Source organism: Neolamprologus multifasciatus, chromosome 7 (assembly GCF_963576455.1).
Source record: "Neolamprologus multifasciatus chromosome 7, fNeoMul1.2, whole genome shotgun sequence".
Taxonomy (NCBI): domain Eukaryota; kingdom Metazoa; phylum Chordata; class Actinopteri; order Cichliformes; family Cichlidae; genus Neolamprologus; species Neolamprologus multifasciatus.
Window position 1 is genome coordinate 54,140,426 of NC_140445.1, and position 26,161 is coordinate 54,166,586.

Sequence of the window (26,161 nt, forward strand, 5' to 3'; positions counted from 1 at the left end):
GTAACCGTAGAGGTGCTGTGGGATAATGACTTGCATACAAGTCAACACAAAGATAAAGAACGGGGAATTATAAACACGTGATTTCCTTTATTGCTCCGAGACTGACATGTCCGATTCTGACACTCGGGCATGGGAACCGGGCAAAGGCGCGAAGGTGAGAAAGAGTCAACCTGACAAACGTGTGTTATCTGACAGGGAGTAAAAAGGGGCAAAAACCCCGACTCTTAAATTAATTTCAGCGGTAGCAGCAGACAGTTGGCAGCCGGACAAAAAGTCACTGAAAGCGAGAAAACATGACATGTGAAGAAAACAAGCCGTGGATAGAGGGAGGGTGTGACTCCGCCTATTGATCAAAGACCATCCTCCTTCCTTTTGTCTTTTCTTCAGTTTGTTAACTTCTCTAAAAGCCTCGTGGACTTCGGGCCAGCAGCGCAGCAGTTTTTTTAGTAGGCTGTGCTGTCGCTTCATTTGGTGGGATTGACGCATCTGGACTGACCCACTCCACGGGCGGCGGAGAGATTTGCCCACTCTTTTCTTAGAAGTTTCATGGAGTCTTTGTGGAAATCATTTATTACACGGGTGAGGTAAGGAGAGTTGTTCGCAGTTTAAAGCAACTGACGACTGATTGTGATGCAGAAGTGCGTAAAGTCAGAAAAGCAGGACCGGTGAACCTTTTAGTAAAGCTGTCAGAGTGCGTCAAAGAAGGTGGAACTATTTCATACAGTCGAGATCGATTTATGCATCCTCTGATTGTGTGTGTGTGTGTGTGTGTGCGCGTGTGCGTGTGTGTGTTTGGAACTTAGTTTGGTTTTAGTTTTGCCGTGGTTTACGAGGCTTTCGCGGCTGTATGGAAATGACTCGCTCTGTGAACGAAAGTCAAGCTCTTACGCCCGTCTTATTTTCATATTATTTGCGTCCTATTAAATTTGGCAGGCTGCTCTTCTCGGCAGGTCTCGTACTTTAACATTTTTGGCTGAGAAGCAAATATATGTGTATCGTAAGCTACAGCTCACGAGGATGTCAAGAGAAGCTGAGAATAAACTTTTTTTTCTCCTCGTTCAAGTTCCGTTTTTTAATGTTTGGACGTGAGCCGTTTTCATTGGTTAAGCCTAAGACATATTGGAGGAAATTGATTTTTTTTTAATGTCACACGAACTTGCGGAGATCTTTCAACATATCCGAGAGACTAATTGGTGATCAGATAATGATTAATGATTGCTAGACTGGACTGAAGTAAGCTTTTATCTTTTCACTCTTCTCTCGCGTGGTTTTAAGCCACGGGCGTTTTGTTTTCGAAAGTTACGCTCTCCATCACCCTTGCCCTACAGATCATGGGAGTGGGAGGACGCACAAAGGCGCATGCACACAGGCAGACACAAATTTTAGAGTGCGGTTTTTAGTCCGTTGAAAACAGCTCTGCGCAGTTTCCTCCATGCACATAAACCGCGTTTCTCCTCGCCATATACAGATAAGCCGTCACACCACTTTTGTGAAAGGTGTCAACAGGATGAGAAGATAAGATCTCAGTGCTGTGCTGTCATTAGACTGGAGAGGGTCACTGTGTGGGATTAAAGAAAAAAAAAAAAGTAGTTTACTTCTCTAAACCTCACCAAGACTTTCAGTTATTCTCAGAACGTCTTATCATTTTTTTTACATTCACAGATTGTGCTGGCAGATGTTGTATTTGCTAAACCTCTACACTTTAACTGTTGAGCCAAATTTCCACGCGTAGTCAGCAAGCGAGTGCAAATAAACCTTGGTATAATTTATAATTTATCTCCTCTATGACCTCATCGGTGCCTGCACATGCTTGCATGGCAGATCACGTGACGACGTTATCTTTTTCTGCAGATTTAGGAGATACGTACGTTTATTTATTTATTTATTTTTAGTGAAGCGGCATTTTTCCTGGAATAATTTTCCTTAGTGTGATTGTTAAATTATCACTTTTAAAAATCTTCTTTACGTGTTGAAAACAAACACGGTTCGAAAGCTGAAATGTTAAGCATGTTTAGACGATCTTTGACTGTTAGTGCTGATATCTGCGATGGCTGGTCCACAGCTTGACTTGGGTCATGAGTGGCAGCAGTTTAAGCAGAGGTTGATAGATAGTCAGACATGTATATCTATGTATCTGTTATCTGTTATATATGTCTGTATCTATCTCTTAAAAATGGGATGGGATGCATCTAGCATCTTACTCAAGTGAAGGTTTTGTATTCCACATTTAAACAGAAACTCTCCCCCCCCTAAACTCTCAATCATTTACTTCCAAACTGGAGGCGGGCTTTCTGTTCTGCTTTCCAATTTTTACACTTGCAGAACCTTCCTTGGCGAAAATGTGCTGTACTTCTTACGCTCAGCTTTACACTTACTAAAAGAGAGTGAAGTGAAAATATCAAGAATGTGCAAAAATACTTTTTTCTTAGGAAAGAAATGTGTGTGTGTGTGTGTGTGTGTGTGGGGGGGGATTCTGATACTGCACTGTGGTCACTGTGGCTAGTGTTTATCACTTTGTGGATTACACATCTGTCATTGCAGATCATTTTTCACTGTTCATTTACCTGCTGAGCCCCAAAGTCTTGTTTGGATGTTACTCTTATCTTTCATTTTAAAAAGCTGACAGGAGGAACTGGTAGCTGACTAGTTTCAGTGTCAGGTGTTACCAAAAAGAGTTTTTAGTCATTAAAAGCGAATCAGCAAATTCCCATAAATAGGAGTCAAATGCAAAACAGCGCTGAAGAAGTATAACAAAGAAGTACCTACGGTATGACCAGAGGGCTGTGGTAATAAAATGCAGAACAGCAACAACTCCACTTGTTTTGTCTGAGAATGTAAACACGACATGAGAAGTGCATGCCAGGTCAGGCGATAAGTCCTACTTCGACAAAAGCGAGCCTAGCCTTTTTGATACGATCACAGTGACACATTGACATTTGAAGTAAGCCATGATAAAACCATAACACATCATATGTGACTCGCAGAAATGACAACAGTTGTGCTACAGTGTAGTTCTCATTTTTACAGATGGCCTTGAAGTTGAGACTGCTCTCGGTCACACCTGGATATTATGTTACCACAAGTAACAGTTGGAGTGGAGGTGGTACAGGGAGAGCCAGTCGGTTTGGTGCATCATGTGTCAACTATCTCTTTGGCAGTTTGTGTAAAACCTTTCTCAAACCTGAAATTTCTCCTTGTACAAGAATTAAATTGTAACTCACTGTAGGAACCATTTATTAGCCATGTTTGCTTTTTTACTTTACAAGGTCAAAAGGAATGACTTAGAAGTAATTTGGTCCAGTTATTATTTGTCTTAAAACTGTGATTTTATGTGGTTATGCAATTATTTGTAATGTGAAGGAGTGGCATGGAAACTATGTTTAGGGCTGCAGTAGGAAGACGGGATGAAATAGCGATGAATGTACATCAAAGATTATTAAGTAAAGCCTTTTTACAATAAACCCTGAAGACTCTTCGTGTTTATTTACACCAGTGACCTGTGTGGTGATGATCTGAGGCCGTCTGGCCTGGGTGGGGATTTTCTCTTCCACGTGATCCCCACACATTCCTCAGATAGTTACTTATTTTTCACATGCAGGACTCTTATTCCACCATTTATGTGCGTGAGTGTGATATGTGAGATAAACCTCAATTTTTTTTTTAAAGTCATGTCGGTTCTTATCTCATGATTCTGCTGCTGAGCATAACACACTTCGCTGCTATATCTGATGTTAACATAGTCGGATTGATTCCAGTGTTAAACAAACTTGATAGTTTTTCAGTGAGAAATGCCACGATCTAATTGTTGTTGCGCTTTGTTTTTGTTTTTTTTGGCAGGTTCGGAGCAATATTGATGAATCATCATAACAAGGCTACTACATGATGAGCAACCAGTCAATGCAAACCCTCACTGATGCAGTGTTACGAGCCAAGATGCCATTATTTGACCGGACGGTAGCATCTGCAGGACTGTCAAAACCACACAATATGTCTGGTTTCCTGGGCAAGCAGACGCTGCCGTGCCATGGGGCCTTCTTTGCTTATGACCCGAGAGGAAAAGAGGGAGCGGGATTCACTTCTCCTTGGAGGAACTCAAAGACATCTCTGCTGAACGACCGGAGTACTATGAGTCACCTCTCTGGCATGGAGGGAAACCATCTGATTTACAGACACGACAGCAATTCTTCAGAGGAAACTCAGTCTTCTGCTACGCGTCACACCCCGGTAAAACAGGGCTTTATGAGGTACAAGAAAAGTCCTGAGATCAGCAGTCCTACAGCTGCAGCGTCGTTACCTATTAGAAAACAAAAAACTGGAGGTGAGACTTCATCGCCCCCAACTGAAAACTCTGTTTACTTAGCGATTCCCAGGCCGGTTTACGGACATAATCCCTGCTGTAATGAACTGGGTTGCATGTTAGGACAACGCTACAGTGTGGAACATAGCTCTCCAAGGATACCAAACACTGTATATGAGCGTGACTGGATGCAAACTGATGCTCACTACGCTGAAAAACCATCTGTTGAAAGGAAAGGACAAGAAACGGTGCTTCAACAGAGAGTCTTACAGTTTGAACACAGCACAGATACACTGAAGAGGCTGACTGTGGACTCATACAGCCCTGTTAGAGGAAGAACTTTGCCTGCTGTGATTGAGCCGCACTACAGCAGTTACCCCTGCACCCCGACTCGTCCACTGTTTGGTTCTTTAAGTGAGCATAGCCAGCCTTTACAGACTTCCCCCAGAGGCTACCCCAGCCTTTACCCCTCCCACCCTACATATGAGCATATGACCTCAGAGGTTTATCAGGAACGTTCTCCCATGTCCAAATATGGCCAACTAGCGCAGCACCAAGTGTTTTACTACCCCCAGGCAAATGTGGAGGTAGAAAACAGAACCCAGTGTAAAGATAGTGGCAGTAAGCAGAGAGAAGATGTTGCCGTTATTCATAAACACACAAGCTCAAACCCTCGGGAGCATTACATAGTGCCTCAGTCGCTTCATGCTGAAATTCCTTTGCCTTTGTCTAGCACTGAAATGTTGCCAAATCATTCCTTTATGCGGGGTTTGAACTATCCATGCTATGCTGTTCCAAGACTTCATTTAAATCCAAGCCAAATCAGAGCCCCCCTAATAAGGCAACATGCATCACCTACTTTTCATCCTAGCCACAAAAATGTTTCGCCATCCAGCCAACACATGGATCACCCCATGGTGTCCGCCAGCAGTTTACAAAAAGACAAACCCAAGCACCCCGGCCTTCATGTTGACCACCTACCCATTTCCTCACCGTTCCTACCTGTGACTCAAACCAGCCCTGCCAGACGTGTGAGCAAGCCAGGTGTCTCACCATCAGTTATAGAAATGAGAGGATTCTTCCCCCCTCTCAACCGCCTGCATATGGACCCACCCATCCTTCCACCACTTGGCTTGAATGTGGACAGAGCAGTGGACTATTCCTCCTGTGAATCTCAAGTCCCTTGCCCGACTCAGCCAAAAAACGTTCCAGTTTCCCCAGCCGTGTGGCGACCTCAGTCGCCCAATCGGAGTTCAAATCGGATCCACACAGACGCGCCTAGGAGTGCAAATGTCCACAAAAGTATCGATTCTCCTGCTGTCGAAACAAGAAGCAAACATAAAAGCTCTGTGTCCAGTCCAGAAACCGCTGTTAATAAACAGTGTCTAAAGAGGAGCATTTCCCATTCATCTTCACCTGTCAAAATAAAAGAGGAGGATAAGGATTTATATGAAGTGGAATGGACCAGGAAGAGACAAAAGTTGAAAACGGAGATTATCCGAGAAGGAAATAAGAATGACTCTCCCCCTATGCCAGTTATTGACACTGTTTTCAGTTTGGCACCTTACCAAGGATATCTGCAGACCTCGAGAGGGATCTCTGGAGCTGGAGCATCAGGGAAAGCCTGTCAGTCCTCTGAGCAGCATGAAGTTAAATCCAAGCCAGACAAAGAAAAGAAACAAGATCAAGCTAAACAGGAGCCTGTTGTGTGTCTAGTTTTTAAAGAAACTCATACTAATACTCCAAAAGAGAAAGGTGCTGCAGAAGCTGTTGAATCCAAAAATATTAAAGTAGAAAACCTAGATAAATTAGATATCAGCAGCTCTACAGATGACAGCATTAGTCCAAACCACAGCAGCAAAATGGAAGTCAAAAAAGAGCCCACAGAGACTGCTTCACCTGATGATGGACCTATTTTCTTAAAAAAGACAATTGAACCTGAAGAACACGAAACTAAGCCATCTAGAGCAGCTGAAAATAAGACTTCAGATGAGTCCAAACCTGCTGAGATGACTGCACAGACAAACGCGACTTCTGAAGGTGACACAAAAGCAACACAACACAAAGAGGAGCTCATCCTTGCCCCCAAACCCATGACTCCACTGCCTGGGAGCAAACTAAATTTCAAAAACATTCCCCCTCAGTGTCTTAAACTTTCCACCTATAAGATTATTATCCCTAACGGCAAGAATTACTTCCCTGTTCCACCACCACACAAGCCGACTGCGCAGCCAGCAGCTGAGTTCATACCAAACCAAGATGTCCAAACGCCCACCCGCAAGCATTTCATTGAGCTGCACCAGTCATTCTGTAAGCTTGTGTCCAAATCTGTGTCGACTTCTTCAGAGCAGGACCTTAAAAAGTGGTTGTCCCAACTGAAAATAACCGAATCGGTGTCTCACGTGACCAAAGTCCAGAAAGTTTCCTGCCTGCTGGGGGTAAAAGCCAGAGAGGCTTGGCTCAACGAGGAGATGAAATCGGCACTTGACGCGGTCCTCGACAGGTTAAGAGAGTACTCGATCCAGGAACGCTGTCCTTTTCCGCACGTCATGCGGACGGGAGCAGTGTTTCTCCCCATGCTGGTGGTCAAGGAGCTGCTGTTTCCTATGGTCCACGGCAGCTTCATTGACCAGGTCCTGCAGGAGCACAAAGTCGAGCTGCGACCCACCACGCTCTCTGAAGAGAAGATCCTCATCCAGCTTCATAAACGAGCCTGCTCCTCCAGACTCAGGAGACTGATGTCCCTCAAACACCTGCCCGACGTCTATGCCAACGCGGTCAACCTTCTGTATTATGTCTGCGTCTGCAAACAGCTGGGTGAGTGTACATTCAACACAGACATACCGAGACAAACCACTATGGTTGCTACAGTTACAACACTGTAGCCCTTTAAACCATTAACACCCCCCCCCCCCCCCCCCACACACACACACACACAGGTTTTGCAGTGAGTCCTCCATGTGCTAATTTCCCCACAGCACCGGACGCAACTGTGTGAGGAAATGTCTATAAGGCCAATGGTTTTAAAAATATTTTACAAGTAATTTAATACTACATATAAGCTATTATTTATGTGAATTAGCTAAGAGCTAACCGGGTACTCCGGCTTCCTCCCACTGTCCAAAGACATGCAGCTTGTGGGGATAGGTTAATTGGATAATCAAATTGTCACTAGGTGTGAATGTGTGAATGAAAGTGAGTGCGAATGGTTGTCTGTCCCTGTGTGTTAGCCCTGCGACAGACTGGCGACCTGTCCAGGGTGTACCCTGCCTCTCGCCCTATGACAGCTGGGATAGGCTCCAGCGCCCCCCGCGACCCTAAAAAGGATAAGCGGAAGCGAATGGATGGATGGATAGCTAAGAAACAAGAAAATTAGTATTCATATAAAGTATAATATATCATCTCAGTGATTAGCGCAAACTATGTTCCTACTTGTAAAAAGATTTGTAATTTCTTATTATTAATTATGATGATTCATTTTGCTTGGTTTTATGAAAATCCCTGTTTCTTTAGTATAACTTTGATAGCATTCTAGGAGATCCCTTTCGGTACACGATGTGAACTGATGACCCTTTTAGATATCATTATAAAGCATCATATTTCCTTCAAAGCATATTTTCTGCATTAATTGGCCCTTTTTGTAAGTAACCAATCAAAACAGAAGAATTATTCAAAATAAAATCCATTTATTTTTTACAGAATCAACCTCATCTGACGTCCAAAAGAGAGTCCAGGTATTTTTTTCCTGTTGTCCCTCAATCTCACTACTCTTTTGCTTTTTTTCCTGATTTAGAAAGCAGGAAATTTTTCTCCTAACCTTCAGTAACAAATCACAAGAAGCTGCATGATTACACTGTGGGTGGGTAGAGGGGGAAAGGCGCTAAGCTGGCCTGCTTGGGGACATATGAATTTGTTGCCTACTTACAGCACTGTAGCTGAAACAGCGTAAGGCAGGCTGGTGGATGACATTATGAGGGGAAGGAAGTGAGAGGCCGCTACACACAAGAGGGATTAAGTGTGGCACTTTTTTTTTTTTTTTTTTTTTTTAGGTCAGAGGTCACAGAAGATGGTGACTTCATCCTTTGTTGTACCATCTCTAACTAACCCACATCTACACTGCATACAAGTTGCATTAGGCAGTTTCTGAGAATATGAGTATGTAATGTCCAAAGAACAGGACAATAGTATAACACCAGTCAAATCTCATGAAAAAAAAACTTTCCTTCCTCACCTGCCTGGCTGTGTTCTCCACCGTCTGCATTTCTGATAAGAATGCTTCAATCTTGTCACAAGATTGAAGCTGATAAACTGATCAGACACACCCTTAAAACCAAGTTCCAAATATCGAACAGGTGCTTCCTGAACAGTTCTGACCCATTCCATCTGGGGGGGTACAGTTTCTGGGACCAGGACGTGGGTTATCTAGATTGCAGGGTAGGTCCTCTGTGGATCTGGTTTGTGTTTGGGTTGGAGTCAGTGTTGAGACTGGGTTAACATATCTGGGTTAAAAAAAAAAAAAAATCCAAATACTAATACAAACTTGCATCCCTTTCCCAGTCGTTTTAATGCTGTGGCTGATTAGTGTATACTTTCAGACTTCATCATCATCACATTCAAGTATTCATGAAATGTTGCACATACTAAATAATAACAGTGCTCTCTAATTATAGGTGGAAAAAAATGTTACATATATTAACTAAGTTAATCAACTTTATTTGAATTAAATATTTTGAGTTTTTATGTAGTTAGTTGAAAATACAAAGATTATAGAATATCAATAGAGTCGTCCTTTTTTTAAAAAAAAATTATAGTTGCCTTTTATTTTGTCTGTCAACAGCTTCGATTGTATTTTCTTCCTGAACCTACTGAACTTGGCCTAATTGAACTGCTGTTCACTGCTGACATAGGTTCACATGGTTTTGGAGCACTTGACTCTAGTGTCTGAACATTTTTGTTGCCCTCCTCTTGCCTCACTGCTGTTTTATCCGTGACTGATAGCACCCCTCGCAGCAGCTGACTTTTTCCCAGCCTTAGTGTTTATTCCCATAGCCTTTTCTTCCATCTTTGCTGTAAGGGTGTTTCGTGGTGGAGGATCATGATGTGCAAAAGCTGAAATCCTTAGGTTTAGGTGTGAAATAAGCTCTTTAGGAAACATTTTATATTTCCTTGTCAGAAATCCTGAAAGTCTGTTTCTGACTTGCTGCTCACTTGTAACTGTTTCCCTGATCACTGCATAAATTCCTTTGCCTCTAATCTTCCCACTTTGTGAGGAAGCAGAATCCTATATATATCTGCGATATTTCAGCATTTGTTTTGAGCTCTCTTTTTGCCATTTTCCCTGTGTTGCAGGATTAGATATGGACTCCGATCACAGGGAACAAGATGGAAGCTGTGAAGCGTCTAACAGCGGGAGGGTTCCTGTATTTTCTGACACCACTGCCTCCGCAGCCTCGCACTCAGAGTTGCAACCCCAGAGATGTTCAGAGGATGAGGAAACACAATTGCATTTGAACAGGAATAAAACTAAAAGAAGAGTAAAGAGCAGTTCGAGGCGTACGTTTCTAGAAAACAGGTTGTCAGATGAGGAAGAGAGAGGGGATACGGACAAGGTTGTAGCTGAAAGCACTGTCAGCACAACTGCAAAGAAAAACTGCAGCGCCCATGAGCCCCAGGAGAGTGATAATAAAGGGACTGATTATATGGTTTCAGAGCAGAATCCATATATTTCATGGATGTGTCCTTTAACACTGGACGAGCTATCCCCATTCCCGAGCGACGCAGAAACTGAGGGATCTTCCAGCAGGTGGCACGTTGGTCAGTCCTCACCATCAGTCAAATCTAAGGAAAACTCTAAGAATTGCTCAGGAGTCATTGTTAAACTGAGGAAGATACTTAGTGAAGGTCTAAAGAGAAAAAAAGCTCGATACCAAGCAGTGTCAGAGTCGGAGACATCTGCTGATGCTTCCATCTCACAGACTGATGACGGGGAGAGTGTGATCGGTGAGGCCGACGTTCACAGGAGGACACCCAAAGCAAAGCACAGGTGGGGGAGAACAGGAAGCCTCTCTCATGCTTTAAGACCCCTTGGCAGCTCTTCTAAAAGAAAACATAGATCACTTTTGGAGATCAAATACTGTCCGTACTTGTCTGCCTGTCACAGCGCCGAACACAGGAGGCGATGGGTCCTGCGTTCAGCTGTGCAGAGGGCTCAGAGGGCCATGAGGTTCTGCTACCCCGAGTTGGTGGGAAAGAGGATCCGCCATCTGTACGAGGAAGTTGACAAATCAGAGGTGTGGTACAGAGGGGAGGTGCTGCGCATCCACGAGGCTCACCCCAACCCCCTTAAGACCATATTTGAGGTCAGGTATGACAGCGAGCCAGAGTGGAAGTACTACCTCGAGCTTCTCATAGACTATAAAAAAGGCTGGCTCAAAATTGAAGACTAGTTTCCAGGCACGTACACACAATGCTATGACACCTCTGTGAGCGCAACGACAGCTGAGCTTTTTTTTTTTTTCTTAACTCACTTACGAAAGGTTCCTCGAGAATGAAGGTGAACTGGATTATTTTTTTTCTACTTCATCTTTTATATAAAATAATGAAGTCACCTAAAAATTGCCTGTTATGTAAGCACAAAGTTGTGCTTTCTTTAGTGATGGGCTATGTTCAGTGTTTAGCTCATTTTTTTTTTTTTTTTTTTTACATTCTTATCATTTATGCGGTAACTTTATTTTAATAAATTAAATTTTGATGACACGAAAGAAATCACTGCCTCACTGTGCCCCTTTACTTTTATAAACTGCGAGCATCAGTGGAGTATTTATTTTTTTAAGTCATCCTGACCTTTCTTTTGAAACAGTGCAGCAGAGGGAAATTAGTGGCTTGGCGTAGTTTGAATGAGCATTACTTTCAAGCACCGTACTGTAACCGTAATGCAGTGCCAGTCACATATAGCATTAATGCAGAAAACTGATCTTGGCCCTGATGATGGTGGTTGCCTTATTGTAAGTAATGTAAAGACCGGTGATGAATTAAATGGAAAAACGTTGACCCTTACAGTGACGCAAATTTACACTGCAAATCAATGCAAAGTTGCTCTGAGCCGCCACCTTTGCCCATTTCTGTTCAGATGGAAATGGTCTCTTTCAAGATGACAGTGCCCCTGTACACAGGGAACACGGGTTTCACTGAGTGGCTGATGAGAAAGATGTAAATAATATATACTATGGTTGACGTAACCAGCTGGACACCTATGGATGCGCTCTTGGATGCTCCCTCAACCACCATCAGCAAAATACCAAATGAGTGAAAGCACTAAAGTCAAAACACTGAATAACTTTGAGAAGCTTGGTCCAGTCCCTCCAGTAGAGGAAGCTCCTTTAATTTTTCAACCCTTTGTAGTTTTTGTGTTGAAACTGCTCAGGTTTTAAAAACACAAGCCGAGTGCGCTGTATACAGTCAGTGTGAAACTTATGACTGAACCTCAAATCGTGGTTTCGTTTTGTATGATTTTCCTACTTCTGCAGACTGAATTAAAGCATTTGCCTCACCATCGTGTTTTGTCACTTCTCAACTCTAAATATTCAAGAGAAGGGGAAAAAAACAATGTTAAGACTTCTTGTAAAGCTATAATGTGTTCCTAAATGAATGAATTGAAACCTGATTAAAGCAGGATGATTATGTTAGTTTAAGTCATACTGTTAGAATCCTCAAAGAACAGGCCAAGGAGAACGAGCGGAAGCAATCGTCCACATCAGCTTATTAATCAACCATACACCCAGAGTGATGCTGAAAAACTAGTTTGTGTATTTATTACTTCTAGGCTGGACTATTATAATTCATTAGTGCATATTTCTGCCATATTGGCTCCTCTTCATTGGCTCGCCCGGTAAATCCAGAATTTAATTTAAAATCCTTCTCCTCACATACAAGGTCAAGCAGCATCTTATCTTAAAGAATTCATAGTACTATATCACGCCAACAGAGCATTTTGCTCTCAGACTGCTGGTTTACTTGTGGTTCCTAAAATATTCCAGAGTAGAATGGGAGGCAGAGCCTTAAGTTTTCAAACTCCTTTTCTGTCAAATCAGCTCCCAATTCAGATTCAGGTGACAGACACCCTCTCTGCTTTTATGATTAGTTTTAAAACTTCCCTTTTTGCTAAAAACAATTTCAACGCTTAGTTACTCTGCAATAGGCTTAAAGTTGCTGGGGGCTTCCCATGACACACTGAGCATTTCTTTTTAACTCTGTCCTTATACACCATTTTCATTTAATCACTAGTTATGAATTTTGGGTCCTCTCTTCCTCCCCTCACCCCCAACCAGTTGTGTCAGATGACTGCTTTTTCCCAAGCCTGATTTTGCCCAGAGTTTCTTCCTGTTAAAAGGGAGTTTTTCCTTCCCACTATCTCCAAGTGCTTGCTCAAAAGGGGTGTTTGATTGTTAAGGTTCCTATGTCTTACTGTTGGATCTTTAACTTGTACAAAGCACCTTGAGACAAATGTTATTGTTTGGTGCTAAATATGGATAAGCTGTCAAAAATAATGTGTTCTGTGTCACACCTTCCATTTTAACACCGTGCATTTGAAATTGAAACTCACAATTAATAATCATGTTTGTCAGAACTGGTGTCTTTGTCCCCATCATGTGGCTGAAAACGTAACTCTTACATTCACACTATACTGTCAAAAATGCTCTTTATTTTAAAAATGCAATTCCAGGGATGGACTTGGTTTATACCAGTGACAGTACAACAGTGGAAGTCTTCATAATGACACACTTTCAAAACACCTCAGACACTTAAATGAGTGATGCTGCAAAAATAAAATCGCCCCTCCCTCCCCCCCAAAAAACACCCAAACAAAACAAAAAAAATGTTTGCAACGTTTTGCACTTTAATATTTTCATGTAAAACAACTAACTCCACCCCCAAACATTTTTTACACTACCAAGACATCTTTGATAGTTTTATAAATATCTTCAATTTGCACTATCTTTTATAAAGTAAGGGTCAATTTAAAGACATCCAAAAGATGTCTTTAAATTGACATCTTTTGGATGTCAATTTAATGTGAGTAGCTGCTTCTGTTACTCCAACCGTTAAGCTGAGATGTTCATGAACTACTAGCAGACACAATGAAAACCCTGGAGAGTACATTAGCCTAATGAGCAAAGCTACAGCTGGTGTTACTGCAAGACAGCTTGGAGAAAACAGCCCATCTTTTATCCATTCACCTTGTATCATCATAAGTTTGGGATTTGAGAGAATTAAAATGACAAAAACAAAACAAAACCACCTGATTGCTATAGAACACTCTGAATAAACTAAAAAAGTTTAAATTCTTATTTAAAAGTTATCAAATTAATTCCATGTCATTTTGGAAGACACTCTGGCAAGGTCTGCAGAACACAACACTGCTTTAAAAAAAAGAAAAAAAAAAAAGAAAAAAAAAAAAAGGGGGAATTAGTGACTCATGGATGTTAAGGTAATTAAGATGAGAGAAAACCTACTCTAATGACTCACACAGTACTCCAAAAAATTAGATTTGTCATGACATTTATTCAAATAAACAATACAGTTTATAATTTGCTAGGATAAAATAATGCGTTTGAACACATAAGAAGCATTTGGGAAAGAATTCCCCAAAGATCTGAAACTGGGGCAAAGGATGTGTTTCAGTGATGGCTGACACTTTGGTGTCATCTTCAGACTCGTATCACTGCCTGTATAATCGCGTCCCCTCCAGTCAGTCTTTTTGAAGACTGCCATATTTCAGAGAACAGATGAACAAGCATTTACAAGCAGAGAGCTTGACAACCAGAGCAACCACCACATAGAGCAATGCAAAATCTTGAGGGGAACTGACATTTCAATGCCAAAACCTCAACACACGTGCGGAAAAAAAAAACAAAAAAAAAAAACAAAACCAAAAAATGCAGTCTTTAATGAAAAAGCATAACAGCTTTACAAAACACTCCTACAACCTTTAGAAGTTTGTCCCATCTCCCTCAGCTCCTTAAGGATCACATGTCCATCTGTGTAGCTCAATTAAAGCAATGTTCAGTCTCACTGCAAGGCAAGAGAGCTCCTGAATGGAGATGATGCCACTACCACCTCCATTCCAATATTCCCTGCAAGAGTGATGCAGATGCCTGACCCTGTTTGACAGTGATCGAGCCCAATTAGCAGCAGTGCAACGCCGCGCTGTCAGTACATTCCATTACCCTCTTTCAATTCTCAAGGTGCAAGCTGAGCTTTAAGGAGGGCTACCTCAAGCCACGTCAGGAAAGAGGGGGAAAAAAAAAAAAAAAAAGGAGTGAATGTCACTCAGTTTGGCTCTTGCAAATAATTAGTAATGTTCTTAAATGTTAAACACTTCTAAAAACAACTAGGGGGGTACAACAAAAGGTTAGCATAGAGAGACACTGGGCCGGTGCGTTCTACCTCACCTCTGACCTGTAAAACTTTATCCTGCTCCTCTGTGCACTTTCACTGAGTCCTTTATGTGATTACCTGGAAACTAAAGCCAATTCTGTCAGTCTCCATGTTGAGTTACTGGTTAGGTATAACTTACGACTGCTCTGAAGGGACTGCAGATGACAGGACGAATATCTTATTGCCAAAGACCTCCAAACATCAACAGTCTGTGGAGAGTAGACAGACTCAACCTACATGGCAAAAGCACGGTAAAGAATAAATATTTGAAAATTATGCAAACACGTGCCACTCTTGCTCTTGAACTTCCATGCATATGGACTATTTACAAATTGAAAAATACAGACTCGCTATTTTGTTCTTTTTATGTTTTCTTTTCTTCCTTTTTTTCCCCCCTGAAATGTCTTTGCCCCTTTGCAATCAGCCTATCAACATTCAGCCACTCAGACAAGGATCTTTACCACATATTGCAGACATTGCAGACATGGCCAGGACAATTAAAGCTGTGTTGAAAACATTTTCACACTGATGGGAAAACAAAAGTCAAAATCAAAACAGAGTAAAAGATTCACAAGCAAAAAAAAAACAAAACAACACACAAAAAAAAAAAACAAAAACATGAGGAAAACAAGTTCAGGGGAGGTATTACAATACAAGCCAAAAGGATGTATTTGTTTAATATGGATCTTCTGCTTGTTCAACCCTCCACTCTGTTGCTAACAATACTGTAGTACACTTTTTTTATTACTCTACCCTTTATTTAAATATAATTTACTTTGAAGATTTTGTTAAACAAATCCAGAAAAAAAAATGATGCAAAAGTGGTTGGTTTGCCAAAGGAGAGGCGGCAGAAGGCCTGTGCTGCCCTGTTAAATTGCATCAGCGCTCTAGTTTGTCAAGATACTCAAGAGTCCGTTGCATTGGGACGTGTTCTCAATCCTCAATGTACTCCCACAGGTCCTTCTCATAGCCTTCATGCACGTGCTGTAGCAGCACTCTTCGCCTGCTCTCACAGTATCTACAGACACAGGACAAATTTTAAGCTCCAAAACACACAAAGTCAGCCATGGCATGCACCAGTACAGTTCTTCCTTCACTGACCTGTACTTGTCTTGTACTTTTTGCTTGATGTCCTGCAAGGAATCCTGGGAGATGTCCCTCTCTAGGTAGCCTGACAGCACCTCGGTGGCATTTTCCAGGTCTGCCTGGTTGTTCTGATGAGTGATAATTGCATTATAATCAGATAAGCAACGTTCCACTATACAATAGAGTTAAAGGAACAAATGTCTAATCTATGAGAATTTCTAATAAAGTAGTTAAAAAACAAAACAAAAACAAAAAACAGCTCTTCAGCACTTAGTTCATCCATGAAGATAAAAACTGTGTGAATGAAAGAGGGGGAGAGACGAACACTGCTTCCACAAAAGTCGAAAGCTAAAAGGTGTTACATCTGGGGTTGGTGAGGTGTCCAGTTTCGTTTGTATGCCATGTTGGATTCATTCATGCCCGCTGCAAATAATGCTACCAAAATTTTCCAGCACGATAGTAAATATCTCATATAAAAAAGGTACAATCACACTAGTGTATCTGAGCCAAAAACTGCCCTACCTCAAAAATAATGGACTGGTTGTTCTTCTTGAGGTAGAAGGCGAAGACATAAGTGAACATGAGTGTGGAGCGGCACTGGCACAGCACATCCACAGCCTTCTTCAGAAACTGCACCTCAATCCAGGACATGTTGTGCTGCTGCATTTCCTCCATCTTCTGCTTGACCTGAGCATAGAGCTTGTGCTCAAAGCGCAGACTCTGCATGTGGTTCATGTAGCGGTTGCAGTAGAACAGGTACCTCTGCAAGGCTGCCCTGGAGCGCTGCACACACACATACACACACACATACACACACAGCATGGACTTCCTTTATTGTGAGCACGCTCATCTTTACTTATAATAGACTGTCACTCTACTTTCTCGCTGGGCACTGAAATATCAGAGACATACTGAAATGTCTCAACTGTTTGTCAGGTCTGAATCATCATGTAATTATCAGCAATTCTTTATAAAACGATATCCAATATACAGATATATTTTAGTTGCAGTTATTGTAAACTATAGAAATGTCACGTTATTTATTTAATCATGATTTTTCCCCTTCAAGAATTACTGTAATTCATTTTTAGATGTAAGCGTTAACTGGAACATAAACCATGCTTGGTACAACAGATGAGGCTACTTGAGTTTATACATCTGGCAAATAGAATAACGTACAAAAATTTTGAAGCTTCAATATAACTGATTACCTCTTGAGCATCTCTGGCTGCCTTGGCATCATCTTCATTGTAGCGGTTGCAGTTGTACCTGAAATATTAAAAATATATAACTGAGATGAAAAGAGTAATGTTCTTCTCTCTGATAAGCTATACTATGTGTGTTTAAGGTGGTCAAATTCACATTCATGTGGTACTCTAACACAGAAAATCTGAATTTTAATCTCTACATCTTTTAGGGCCATTAAAAAAAACCCAAACAAGTGATGATGGAGGAAGTAAGAAACCTGAGCTGTCATTTAAGTGCAGCAAAAAACAACAACAACAACAACAACAACAACAAAAAGGTGGAAAAAGTCATCCCCTGTTCTGACATTTCCAGCAGACACTAAAACAAAAGACTCTACATAACAAGCATGTGAGCTAGTGATTCTTACCAGGCTGAGCCGTGTGGTTCCCATGGACCCAGACAGACCCAGCAGAACTCAGCTTTGCAGTTCTGGTTTCGACAAACCATATGATTGCAGCCACCATCTTTCTCAATGGTCACGTGGCATTTTGGACATTCCTGTGAATGAAATTACATTAATTTTATTTAAAAACAGTAATTCAAGGAAATGATTCATGCTATAGACTGAGAAAAAGGCTGCAGAAACAAATGAAGCAACAATGGGCAAGGCCCTGTAAAACTATCATTCACAGATATGCACTGATGATTGTAAACATTAATTGTCAACAACTGTCAGGTCTGTAAGGTGTGCACACTTTATGACAGGTTATCAGCACACAAATACATGACAAAAATATAGGGACTTATATCTTAATCTTATTTAAACTTAATACATAACACAAAACTAGATGAGAGAAAAAAAAAACTCAGAATCCACACCTTGGTATTTGCTGCAATCCAGTTTGAAGTTTCACTGTCATCATCACATTTTTTAATCCATTTTCTCAGCCACTGCAAACACATTAAAATAGAAGAAGGAAATGGATTCATGTATTGAATGCTAATCTTAATATTTTTCTTAAAAAGAAGCTGAATCCAAAGCATAATTTTTCTCTAAGGTAAGAAAATAATCTCCATTTCGCTCACCTTACACTTCACAGGATCATGCCAATTTTCTCCACAGTTGAAGCTGAAACAAAGGGAGCAATATCAAACACATTATTCAAAAACTGCAAATAAATTTACAAGAAAGGTTTTAAAATAATAAAAAATTCTCTCTTACCAGAACTGGCGTCCACACTTGCACCTCACTGGCTTGGCATCTGGGTACTGGACTTTGACAACATGATGGCAGTCTGGTGCAGGGCACCACTTTAACAGTCGATTGCACTAAAACGAGTAATGAGACAAATTTGACTCAGAGGGGAGAAATAAGATTTTTTGCTTTTCAAAGTAGTACACATATTCAGACTTTATTTATCCCCAAGGGGCAATTAAGAGACAACCCAGCAGCTCACATTACTGATCAAAGTTTAATATTCAATCTTGAAATACTGTCAAGAAGAAGAAAAAAAGATCTCTTACCTCTACAAAACTATTTGTAATTAAATGCTGGTACTTCAACTTCACTTTTGAATCTGTTATGAGGCGCCTGTGGGAGCAGTCAAATAATCTATTAGCCATCATTACAAAACATGAGTGAGATCATCAAAAGATAGCGTTACTCAAGAAAATATGCTAAGTATTACTGTAAGCTGACATGTGAATGTTATCTCATTATGAAGCAACATTCCGAAATAGAAAAGTACAAGTTCATATGCAAACTCTATTTGAATGCATGGCCTAAACTGATTACTGAAAATACAGTAAGGTCTCTTGGTAGCTGGTAATATCAGAATGTAGGTTAAGACAATTACTGTCAGCTTAAGAGCTGGTACAAGAGATTAGCGTCCGTGCTTATTCAGGTATATTTCTTTGGAGTTTACACTGAACATGAACACTGAAAAACACAAAAAGGGTCAACTTCAAAGCCTTGTACTGGTTTCTTTTACAAGGCAAAACAACAGGTAGAAATCCTTTTAACATATGGTTTCTATTCATACCAATATGGTAAAAATAAAAAGGAATCAATAAAGCATGTCTATATGGATTTAACTATATGACTGAAATGTATGTGTGTATTTATAACTTTTACAAGCTTCTGGCTACAACTGCAAAATTAAACAGAATGTATTACATGAAAAAAAAAAAGACTACAGTAGCTGTGAGAAGGGGAAGTGCTCTGATTGCATGAAGAGGACTATGGGAAACACTCCCTTGCTCTGACCACAGTAAATCCTTTTTTTCATGAGTTCTAATGACAATTTCAAATTATGTATATATATATATATATATATATATATAAATATATATATTTATATATATATATATTTTTTTGTTAATTATGGTCTTAATTAGTGTCCACGAGGGCAACAAAGCAGGATTTGCTTTCCCATTTGACTAACAAACCGCTACAGCATGAGCATACAATGCCCCTTAACCCACTCTGGTGACATCTGGTTTCAAAAAGCTAAGATAATGATGGTGAATACACTCAGCTTCACAATGGGACTTCGATGATGTTATGGCGATTACGTTTCACCTCTATATGCAGTCTATGACCAGTAATGTTGTTTCTCGTCTTTTATTTATTTTAAATTCTTCTGCCATATATTTTACTTCTTATGCTATTCATTGAACAATGCCCAATATGTAACAACATAAAAAATATATGCACAGATACTCACATGACTGTGTTGTCATCAACCAAAATGTCACAGCTATGAGCAGGGCAAGAAATGGTCTGTAAAGGAAACACAGAAGGTAGATAATTAGAGAACCACCTTTTGAAATAGTAAAGGCGGTGTCAAACAGCACCCTCTTCAATTGTTTTTGGTGGATCACAGTGGTAAAGAAGAGGAAGAGCAGCTGCCCTTTCTGATTTAACTTTTTTAGGCTTGCCCTGTGACAGTTACAAGAACACAAACTCTGTCTAAATGTCAAGTGAAGACAATGAAACCCCCAAAATTACAGCCACTGTGTCATTCTTTGAAAGTCTATCTGCGTTATATGTATAAATTAAAAGGAGTGCATGGATGCGTGTCACTGAATAGAATAGCTAACGTAGAACTCGTCACAGCTTTTCAAAGTACTGAAAAATTGCAAAAGAGCAAGAAGACCAAACGACTCATCATGGGAGGGTCTGAAATTCTTAAACTAACATGAACAATTCAAATTATTGCAAAGATACAAAGAAAGAAATGTTGATGTTGCAGACATGAAATACTTCCAAGCAGAGGTGCTGACGCATGGTGTAACAAACAGAGCACAACAGCGTTGAACTGAACACACTATCCCACTGTCATGGACACACAGTTCAGCTTTTTGAGTTAGGATTACACTGATATCCAATCCTAATATCAAATGAGTTGATCTGTAAATTATACTGGTTGGATAGTGGCTACTAGTATCTGTATCTGCACATAGGCTGGTAAGCGAGAAGGTAGACGAGAACTGCTGAGGACTTTTGGTGCCCTCTTACTGTTGATTAAGAGAAAACGGACATTGCCACTTGTTGAGTAAAGTCACAAGTTCTATTCTAAATAAATCTTAAAATTTTGAAGTAGATACCTGTCCCATTCCTTCTTCAATTATTTTGGTCGTCAGATAATCTCCCCAACACTGCATGCAGAACTTGTGTCCACACTCCAGGCCTGTAAAATACTGTTAAACAAACAGTATCAACAAAAAGCTGATAGTTTATAATTTGGAATGAAACACACAAGGTATCAAAAAATTAGTAACCAGGTAGGAAAGGCCTTCAGAGGCCAGTGAAAACCCTTCTAAGAAAAACATCACCTGGATTTTACACACTGTTTTAACAACCCGATTGAAATAACACTGAAATGTGTGCTCCAAAGGATAATATTCTAAATTCAGATAGTTATGGTAATCCATAGTTCTGACATCACATCATCATGACTGAAGAACTAAACATGATGATGTGTGCCTTTTATTTACGGATCCATTTTCACCTTAACATTAAACCCTTTCCCCCCAGGAGGTTCCTTTACCAGTTTTTAAAAACACCAAGCACCTCTGTTTTGAGAAGACTGCAATGTGCACTGCATTAAATAAAGCAGTGCCTGGCATAACTGGTATAAAATAAATTTGGCATACAATATGTTTTTGGAATTTCTTAGAATCCATTCAACAAAAGAAATGTAATAGACAAGTGACATTTATGTTATTGAACAGCTTTATATTCAAAGAACAATTCTTTTATTAATATTGTTATTGGAGGACAATTTTTATAAAACAGCTACTGAGTCCTTATCTATAGCTTTGATCAGAGAGATGTAAAAATGTAATTTGTTTTTCCACCCTTGTATTTTTAATGTCACTCTGGCCTGATGACAGTCACCAAATCCAAGGTTGTTCATGGGGAGGAGCTATTACTGAATAAATGTGGCTGAAAAAAAATGCTATTGTATGGGGGGGATAAGTTTGTATCTGTTTATAAAGATCTTATAACATGTATAAGAAACCAAAATCCTAGCAATTTATTTTCTTAGCTGTTGTAACCACCTTTTGTTATGTTAAATGACTTTTAGCAAAGCTTTTAACTAGTCTTTAAAATATAAAAAATAAAACGGGTTTCCCCATTTGTAACAAAACAGGATTACAATGTCCCTGCCTCTGATGATGCTCTCCTGTTGTTTCTCCACTTGCATTACAAAAGTTAAAGTGTGCATTAAATTGCCTGACAACACGTTAAGATAGTGGAGCTCCATGTTAGTGTCATTATGTGACTCACAGAGTTGGGGAAGTTCAGATAGCAGATCTGACATGGCATGTCCTGTGCCGATGATCTAGTGTTGATTGGAGGACGTATTCGGGGCTTCTTACTCGGGTTAATGACATGACACTCAGAGAAAAGCTTGTCCAGATTACCATCAAAATACCTGAATAGATTGAAATAAAATAAGCTTTTAGATACGCTCTGCTATGAACCTTTTGGTTGACACTTGTCAGGAAGTTAAAAGTGGCCAAGAATGTAATTCAGAATTTCTTACCTTTCCATGAGCTTTTCTTTATCCCAGTTGAAGTGACTGAGAAGAATGCGTGTTATTGTTGCAGGATTCTAAAGGAACAAGAAATAGTTTGTGAGAAACTTTTTTGATTTTTACTTGCAACTTCTACTAGTTTCAATGAGCTAGAGGATCCAACGGTTGTAATGGCTTTCAGGCCTTTTCAGCTTTTAAAGCCTGATTAAAGATAAGTACTGAATTAGGAAGGTAAAGGTAATATGTTCTATGGCAGGACATTAAACTATTTTGCACATTAGAAATAGGGTTAGAAAACATAAGCAAGTTCTCATATTTGATCTTGCTGTTCACCCATGTACATCAGTGAATGGACATAAAAACAGCTGCCCATTACACTAAATACAACACAAAGCAACTACAGCTTTACAAGTTACCACAAAATTAAATCATCACAATCTAAGGCCATAATAATAGACAATATATTTAGAAAAGTTTGTATTCATTGCAGAGCTATTCAATGAAGCACACTCAGGCACTTATTCCTTTCTTATAACCACAGTAGCTGTTAAAGATGACACAACTGAGACAGTTTTCATTTTTTAAATAAACAAAAAGTTTTAGTCTTTAGAAGTCTGTATGCATATTACACTGTATGAAGCCAAATGTGGCACTTATGTCCCACTGATGTGACAATTGTGATTTCTGATGACTCGAACTAATAAATACCCTACAAAATGGATTTAATCATCATGCTTGATCATATATATCCAGTCCCATTTGTGGCTTAATATCAGGACTTTCTGTCCAAATTGCAGTTAGAGAGCCATAGATGTATAAACACCTATAAAAGTACTGTTTTTGTAGATCTTTTGCCTGGGGGGAAATAAAATTTTAAAAAAAATTTCTAGGCTACTGAAGCCTACACATTGATATGAAAGTGGTTTAAGTTGGGTAAAGAAAGGATGCAAGGATTCACCCACCAGAAAGAAGCTCTAGTCAGAGCCAAAGCAAAATCACCTCCATATCTGATGGAATTATGTTGCTAAATGTGTTTTTACCCACCCAAGAACTATATCATTTTTAGGAGCTGTCCAGAAACACGTTTACATTTCTTCCAAATAAAGTAATGCTAACTCACACCCTTGTCGGTAAATGGACCAGTCATGCTTTTGGCCATGTCACTCCCCACAAAGGCTTTTCAGAACCAGGAAAACCACTGGCTTACACCATCATTCTGAAAATACTTTGGAATTATAAAGCGTGTCAGGTTCAGAAACAGATAGTATACACATCGTTTGTTTGTTGTATTCTAAATGTGTAACAGGTATCTCACAAACTATCTGAAAATGTGAATGATGGTGTAACAGTATCATAAAATGGACTATGTCCAGTGCCAAGGCTGTACAGTTTAGGGAAAGCACTAGGGATGATGAGGAACCTCTCTCCATGTACCTGTTAATACAAATATTTCTTATTATACTCCATTTACTATAGTTCAGGGATTAGAATAACTCTGTATTCTAAGACACAATAATACTTAATTTTGACTATGTCTTTAGTGATAATGTGAAATTACTGTAAGGTACTAAATAGTGTTTGTAATGATTAAAAAAAACCATGTAATGGACTGTTCATTTGCCCAGAAAAACAGCTCTGCTTGTATATCTCTACTTTGGTGCTCACCTTGGAGGAATAATAAAGTCAGGATACACCTTGAGATAACAAAAATCATAACATTGGAAAGGACTGACAACATATTTAGTACGTTCTGACTGTATTATGTACACCTAGCTAACACTAACACACCCTAAAACAGATATGCAAAACATACAACAATGATGATGGTATCTTTTAGAAGGGCACTGATTCAATTTTACACTTCCTTTAGCTGTTATTCTTTGTGGTTCCACTGCAAAATGTTCTTTTAATTGATCTAACCACATTGATATGAATGGGTTGGTCAAAAGATTAGTAGTACTTCTCAGTACCGATGACTAAAGTTGATGTAAACTTGACCACTATGAAGCCAATGCATGTTAATAAAGTCCTGGCTTTTTGAAGCACATTCTACATCGAAAACTTCATATCAGAAGGTCTATGTATGAATTAACTTTAAAGGCATTTGTTGGTGCTGCAAAACCCCGAAAATTTAATAATTAAACATAAACAATATTTAACGGGGATAAAATCACCGTGTTACTCGTTTTTGCTGTAGAAAAGAAACTGCCATGCGGCCATAGGATAGAAAAAATAATCATTATCATTATTATCATTAGTATCATTATTGGCCAATTTTAGTTTTTAGGCTTGTTTATATAGAAATCAACATAAAACTCCAACGCATTTTCTCAGATACCAAACTGGATGCTGAGTTATCAAGATCATTTCCATTTTATTCTGAGCTCAAGTGAAGCTCTGTGAAAGGAAATGGAGGCCCAGGTTAACGCTAGCTTAAAGCGAAGAGCTTCCCCCAATTTCTTCATAAATTTCATTAAAAGCTATCGCAAAATGTAACTTTTTATGTTATTGGTAAAAAATGAAATTATCATAACCCGTTCTTTTACATAAGCGTAACTAAGCTAGCATCCCACTTGCTACTTACCGCTGGCCAAGCCTTTGGGTCCAACGTAAAAATAACACTAAACGCAAGGTTTAGCTTTAGAAATGCAGAATTTCTGAAAAACCAAGTTTCAGTTAACTGCTCAACGCACACTATCTGTCGTCTAACAGGAGCTGGCACTTAACGCCATCCTGGTCTAGAGCTTTTGCTGTAAGATGCTAGGTAGCCAGCAAGCTAACATTAGCTTAGCAAGCGTTGCTGCCAACTTAGGGATGGGACTACTTCCTGGATGAAAAGTCCTAATGGAAATTTTTACCTTCACATATATAGGAAAAATTTTCATGTCTTCATTTTAACTACCAAGTTCCATAGTGCCATTATCTTATATATATGTAAGTTTAGTTTTCTATAAATCTCATCATTGTTCTTAAACTGACAACTATAACAAGTATACTACTGGAAGGCTAATGGTTTTGCTAATATCCACGGCCTGTTTTTACGCTAGGACCCCGATCTTTCCTGATGCTGTCATACCAAAATACCTACCTGGATGACCTCGTTGACCTCCCTAATACACTCGACCATATGCTGGAGGATCTGCTCGGCAGTCAAAACTTCGAAACGGTAGTCTTCCTCCTCTTCCTCGCCCGGGCCGTGGCCCCCTCCGCCAGTCTCACCGCACTCATCTCGCTCCCCACCGGCCACCACGGGATCGACCAACTCCACCTCCCCGAGCTCCAGGGTGTCGTCGTCGGGTTCCTCTTCATTGCTGTCCTCGCTACATTCCTCCTCGTCTTCGTCGTATTCATAGTTATAACCCTCGTCTGAGTCCATTCCTAGCGCGGTTATCAGCAAGTGACAAGCACACCTAAAGGTCTATAGCGTATGAAACGTTGATCCGAGCCCGTTTTTCAGCTGCGGCGAAAATAACAACAAAACGTCGCCGCTGCTGCTAAGCCAACAAAGAGACACAGCGTCACCAACTGACGACTGCCTTACGTCAGACAAGCAGGACAAAAACGGATGTAAAAAACATTTAATATAACAAACTTTTGCTTTAACCTAAGTGTATATAAAAGAAACAACAACAACTAAATCAAATAAGTACGAATTTGGAAAATTTTCATCTATAATTGAAGCGTCACATCAAATGCAAATGTAAAATACTTTCGTTCTCATAAATGAAGGCTAGTAACAGAAAAAAAGATATAACGTGAGTTGCCTATAATTTTAAGCAGTGATTGCGTGTGTGTGTGTGTGTGTGTGTGTGTGTGTGTGTTTTATATACCAAAACAGAGTTATAATAGTTCGGTCTTTAAAAAAAACCAATTCTGTATTTTTTTTATTATCATCATTTTTTTGTTGAATGAATTTCGTGAGTGAGTTCGGTCATCTCCCTTTACTTTTCATTTAATACATTTCATTTAATAAATTGATTTGGCTATATAAATAAAATTGAATTGAATTGAATAAATGGATCGATAAAATTAATTTTTATATATATATATATATATATATATATATATATATAACTAAAAACTAAAACTAAAAGCATTTCCTGTAAAT

At 39.7% G+C, this 26,161-nt stretch overlaps 2 protein-coding genes across 5 annotated transcripts; one reads left to right on the forward strand and one right to left on the reverse strand.

Moving 5' to 3' along the window:
• The first annotated feature begins 69 nt into the window (after positions 1 to 69).
• On the forward strand, positions 70 to 15,351 carry prmt2ip (PRMT2 interacting protein). Of its 4 annotated transcripts, XM_085165965.1 has the most exons (4): positions 163 to 584; positions 3,838 to 7,114; positions 9,647 to 10,340; positions 10,458 to 15,351. In XM_085165965.1, the coding sequence occupies exons 2-4, from the start codon at positions 3,880 to 3,882 to the stop codon at positions 10,741 to 10,743; spliced, it is 4,215 nt and encodes a 1,404-aa protein (XP_085022091.1). In that variant the 5' UTR covers positions 163 to 584; positions 3,838 to 3,879; the 3' UTR covers positions 10,744 to 15,351. The 4 variants fall into 4 exon arrangements, with proteins under 4 accessions (XP_085022090.1, XP_085022091.1, XP_085022088.1 ...); XM_085165964.1 differs by lacking the exon at positions 163 to 584 and adding an exon at positions 70 to 154 and having other exon boundaries at positions 9,647 to 15,351; XM_085165962.1 differs by having other exon boundaries at positions 164 to 584; positions 9,647 to 15,351.
• On the reverse strand, positions 13,839 to 25,581 carry arih1 (ariadne ubiquitin-conjugating enzyme E2 binding protein homolog 1 (Drosophila)). The gene is made up of 14 exons (XM_085165966.1): positions 25,142 to 25,581; positions 22,063 to 22,130; positions 21,804 to 21,951; positions 20,618 to 20,710; positions 19,735 to 19,790; positions 18,533 to 18,599; positions 18,231 to 18,337; positions 18,095 to 18,137; positions 17,888 to 17,959; positions 17,436 to 17,566; positions 17,032 to 17,089; positions 16,343 to 16,603; positions 15,836 to 15,948; positions 13,839 to 15,752 (listed from the first exon to the last, which is right to left on the reverse strand). The coding sequence occupies exons 1-14, from the start codon at positions 25,427 to 25,429 to the stop codon at positions 15,668 to 15,670; spliced, it is 1,590 nt and encodes a 529-aa protein (XP_085022092.1). The 5' UTR covers positions 25,430 to 25,581; the 3' UTR covers positions 13,839 to 15,667.
• Between the last annotated feature and the right edge of the window lie 580 nt (positions 25,582 to 26,161).

Bases quoted from the DNA above. Each gene is read 5' to 3' on its own strand.
- prmt2ip (XM_085165964.1), top strand. From the start codon at position 3,880: ATGATGAGCAACCAGTCAATGCAAACCCTCACTGATGCAGTGTTACGA. The intron at 7,115-9,646 runs GTGAGTGTACAT...CCTGTGTTGCAG, and splicing joins CTGCGTCTGCAAACAGCTGG to GATTAGATATGGACTCCGAT.
- arih1 (XM_085165966.1), bottom strand. From the start codon at position 25,429: ATGGACTCAGACGAGGGTTATAACTATGAATACGACGAAGACGAGGAG. The intron at 21,952-22,062 runs GTAAGAAATTCT...CAATCTATTCAG, and splicing joins AAAGAAAAGCTCATGGAAAG to GTATTTTGATGGTAATCTGG. The intron at 18,600-19,734 runs GTGAGTATCTGT...CTGCTCCCACAG, and splicing joins GTTGATGACAACACAGTCAT to GCGCCTCATAACAGATTCAA.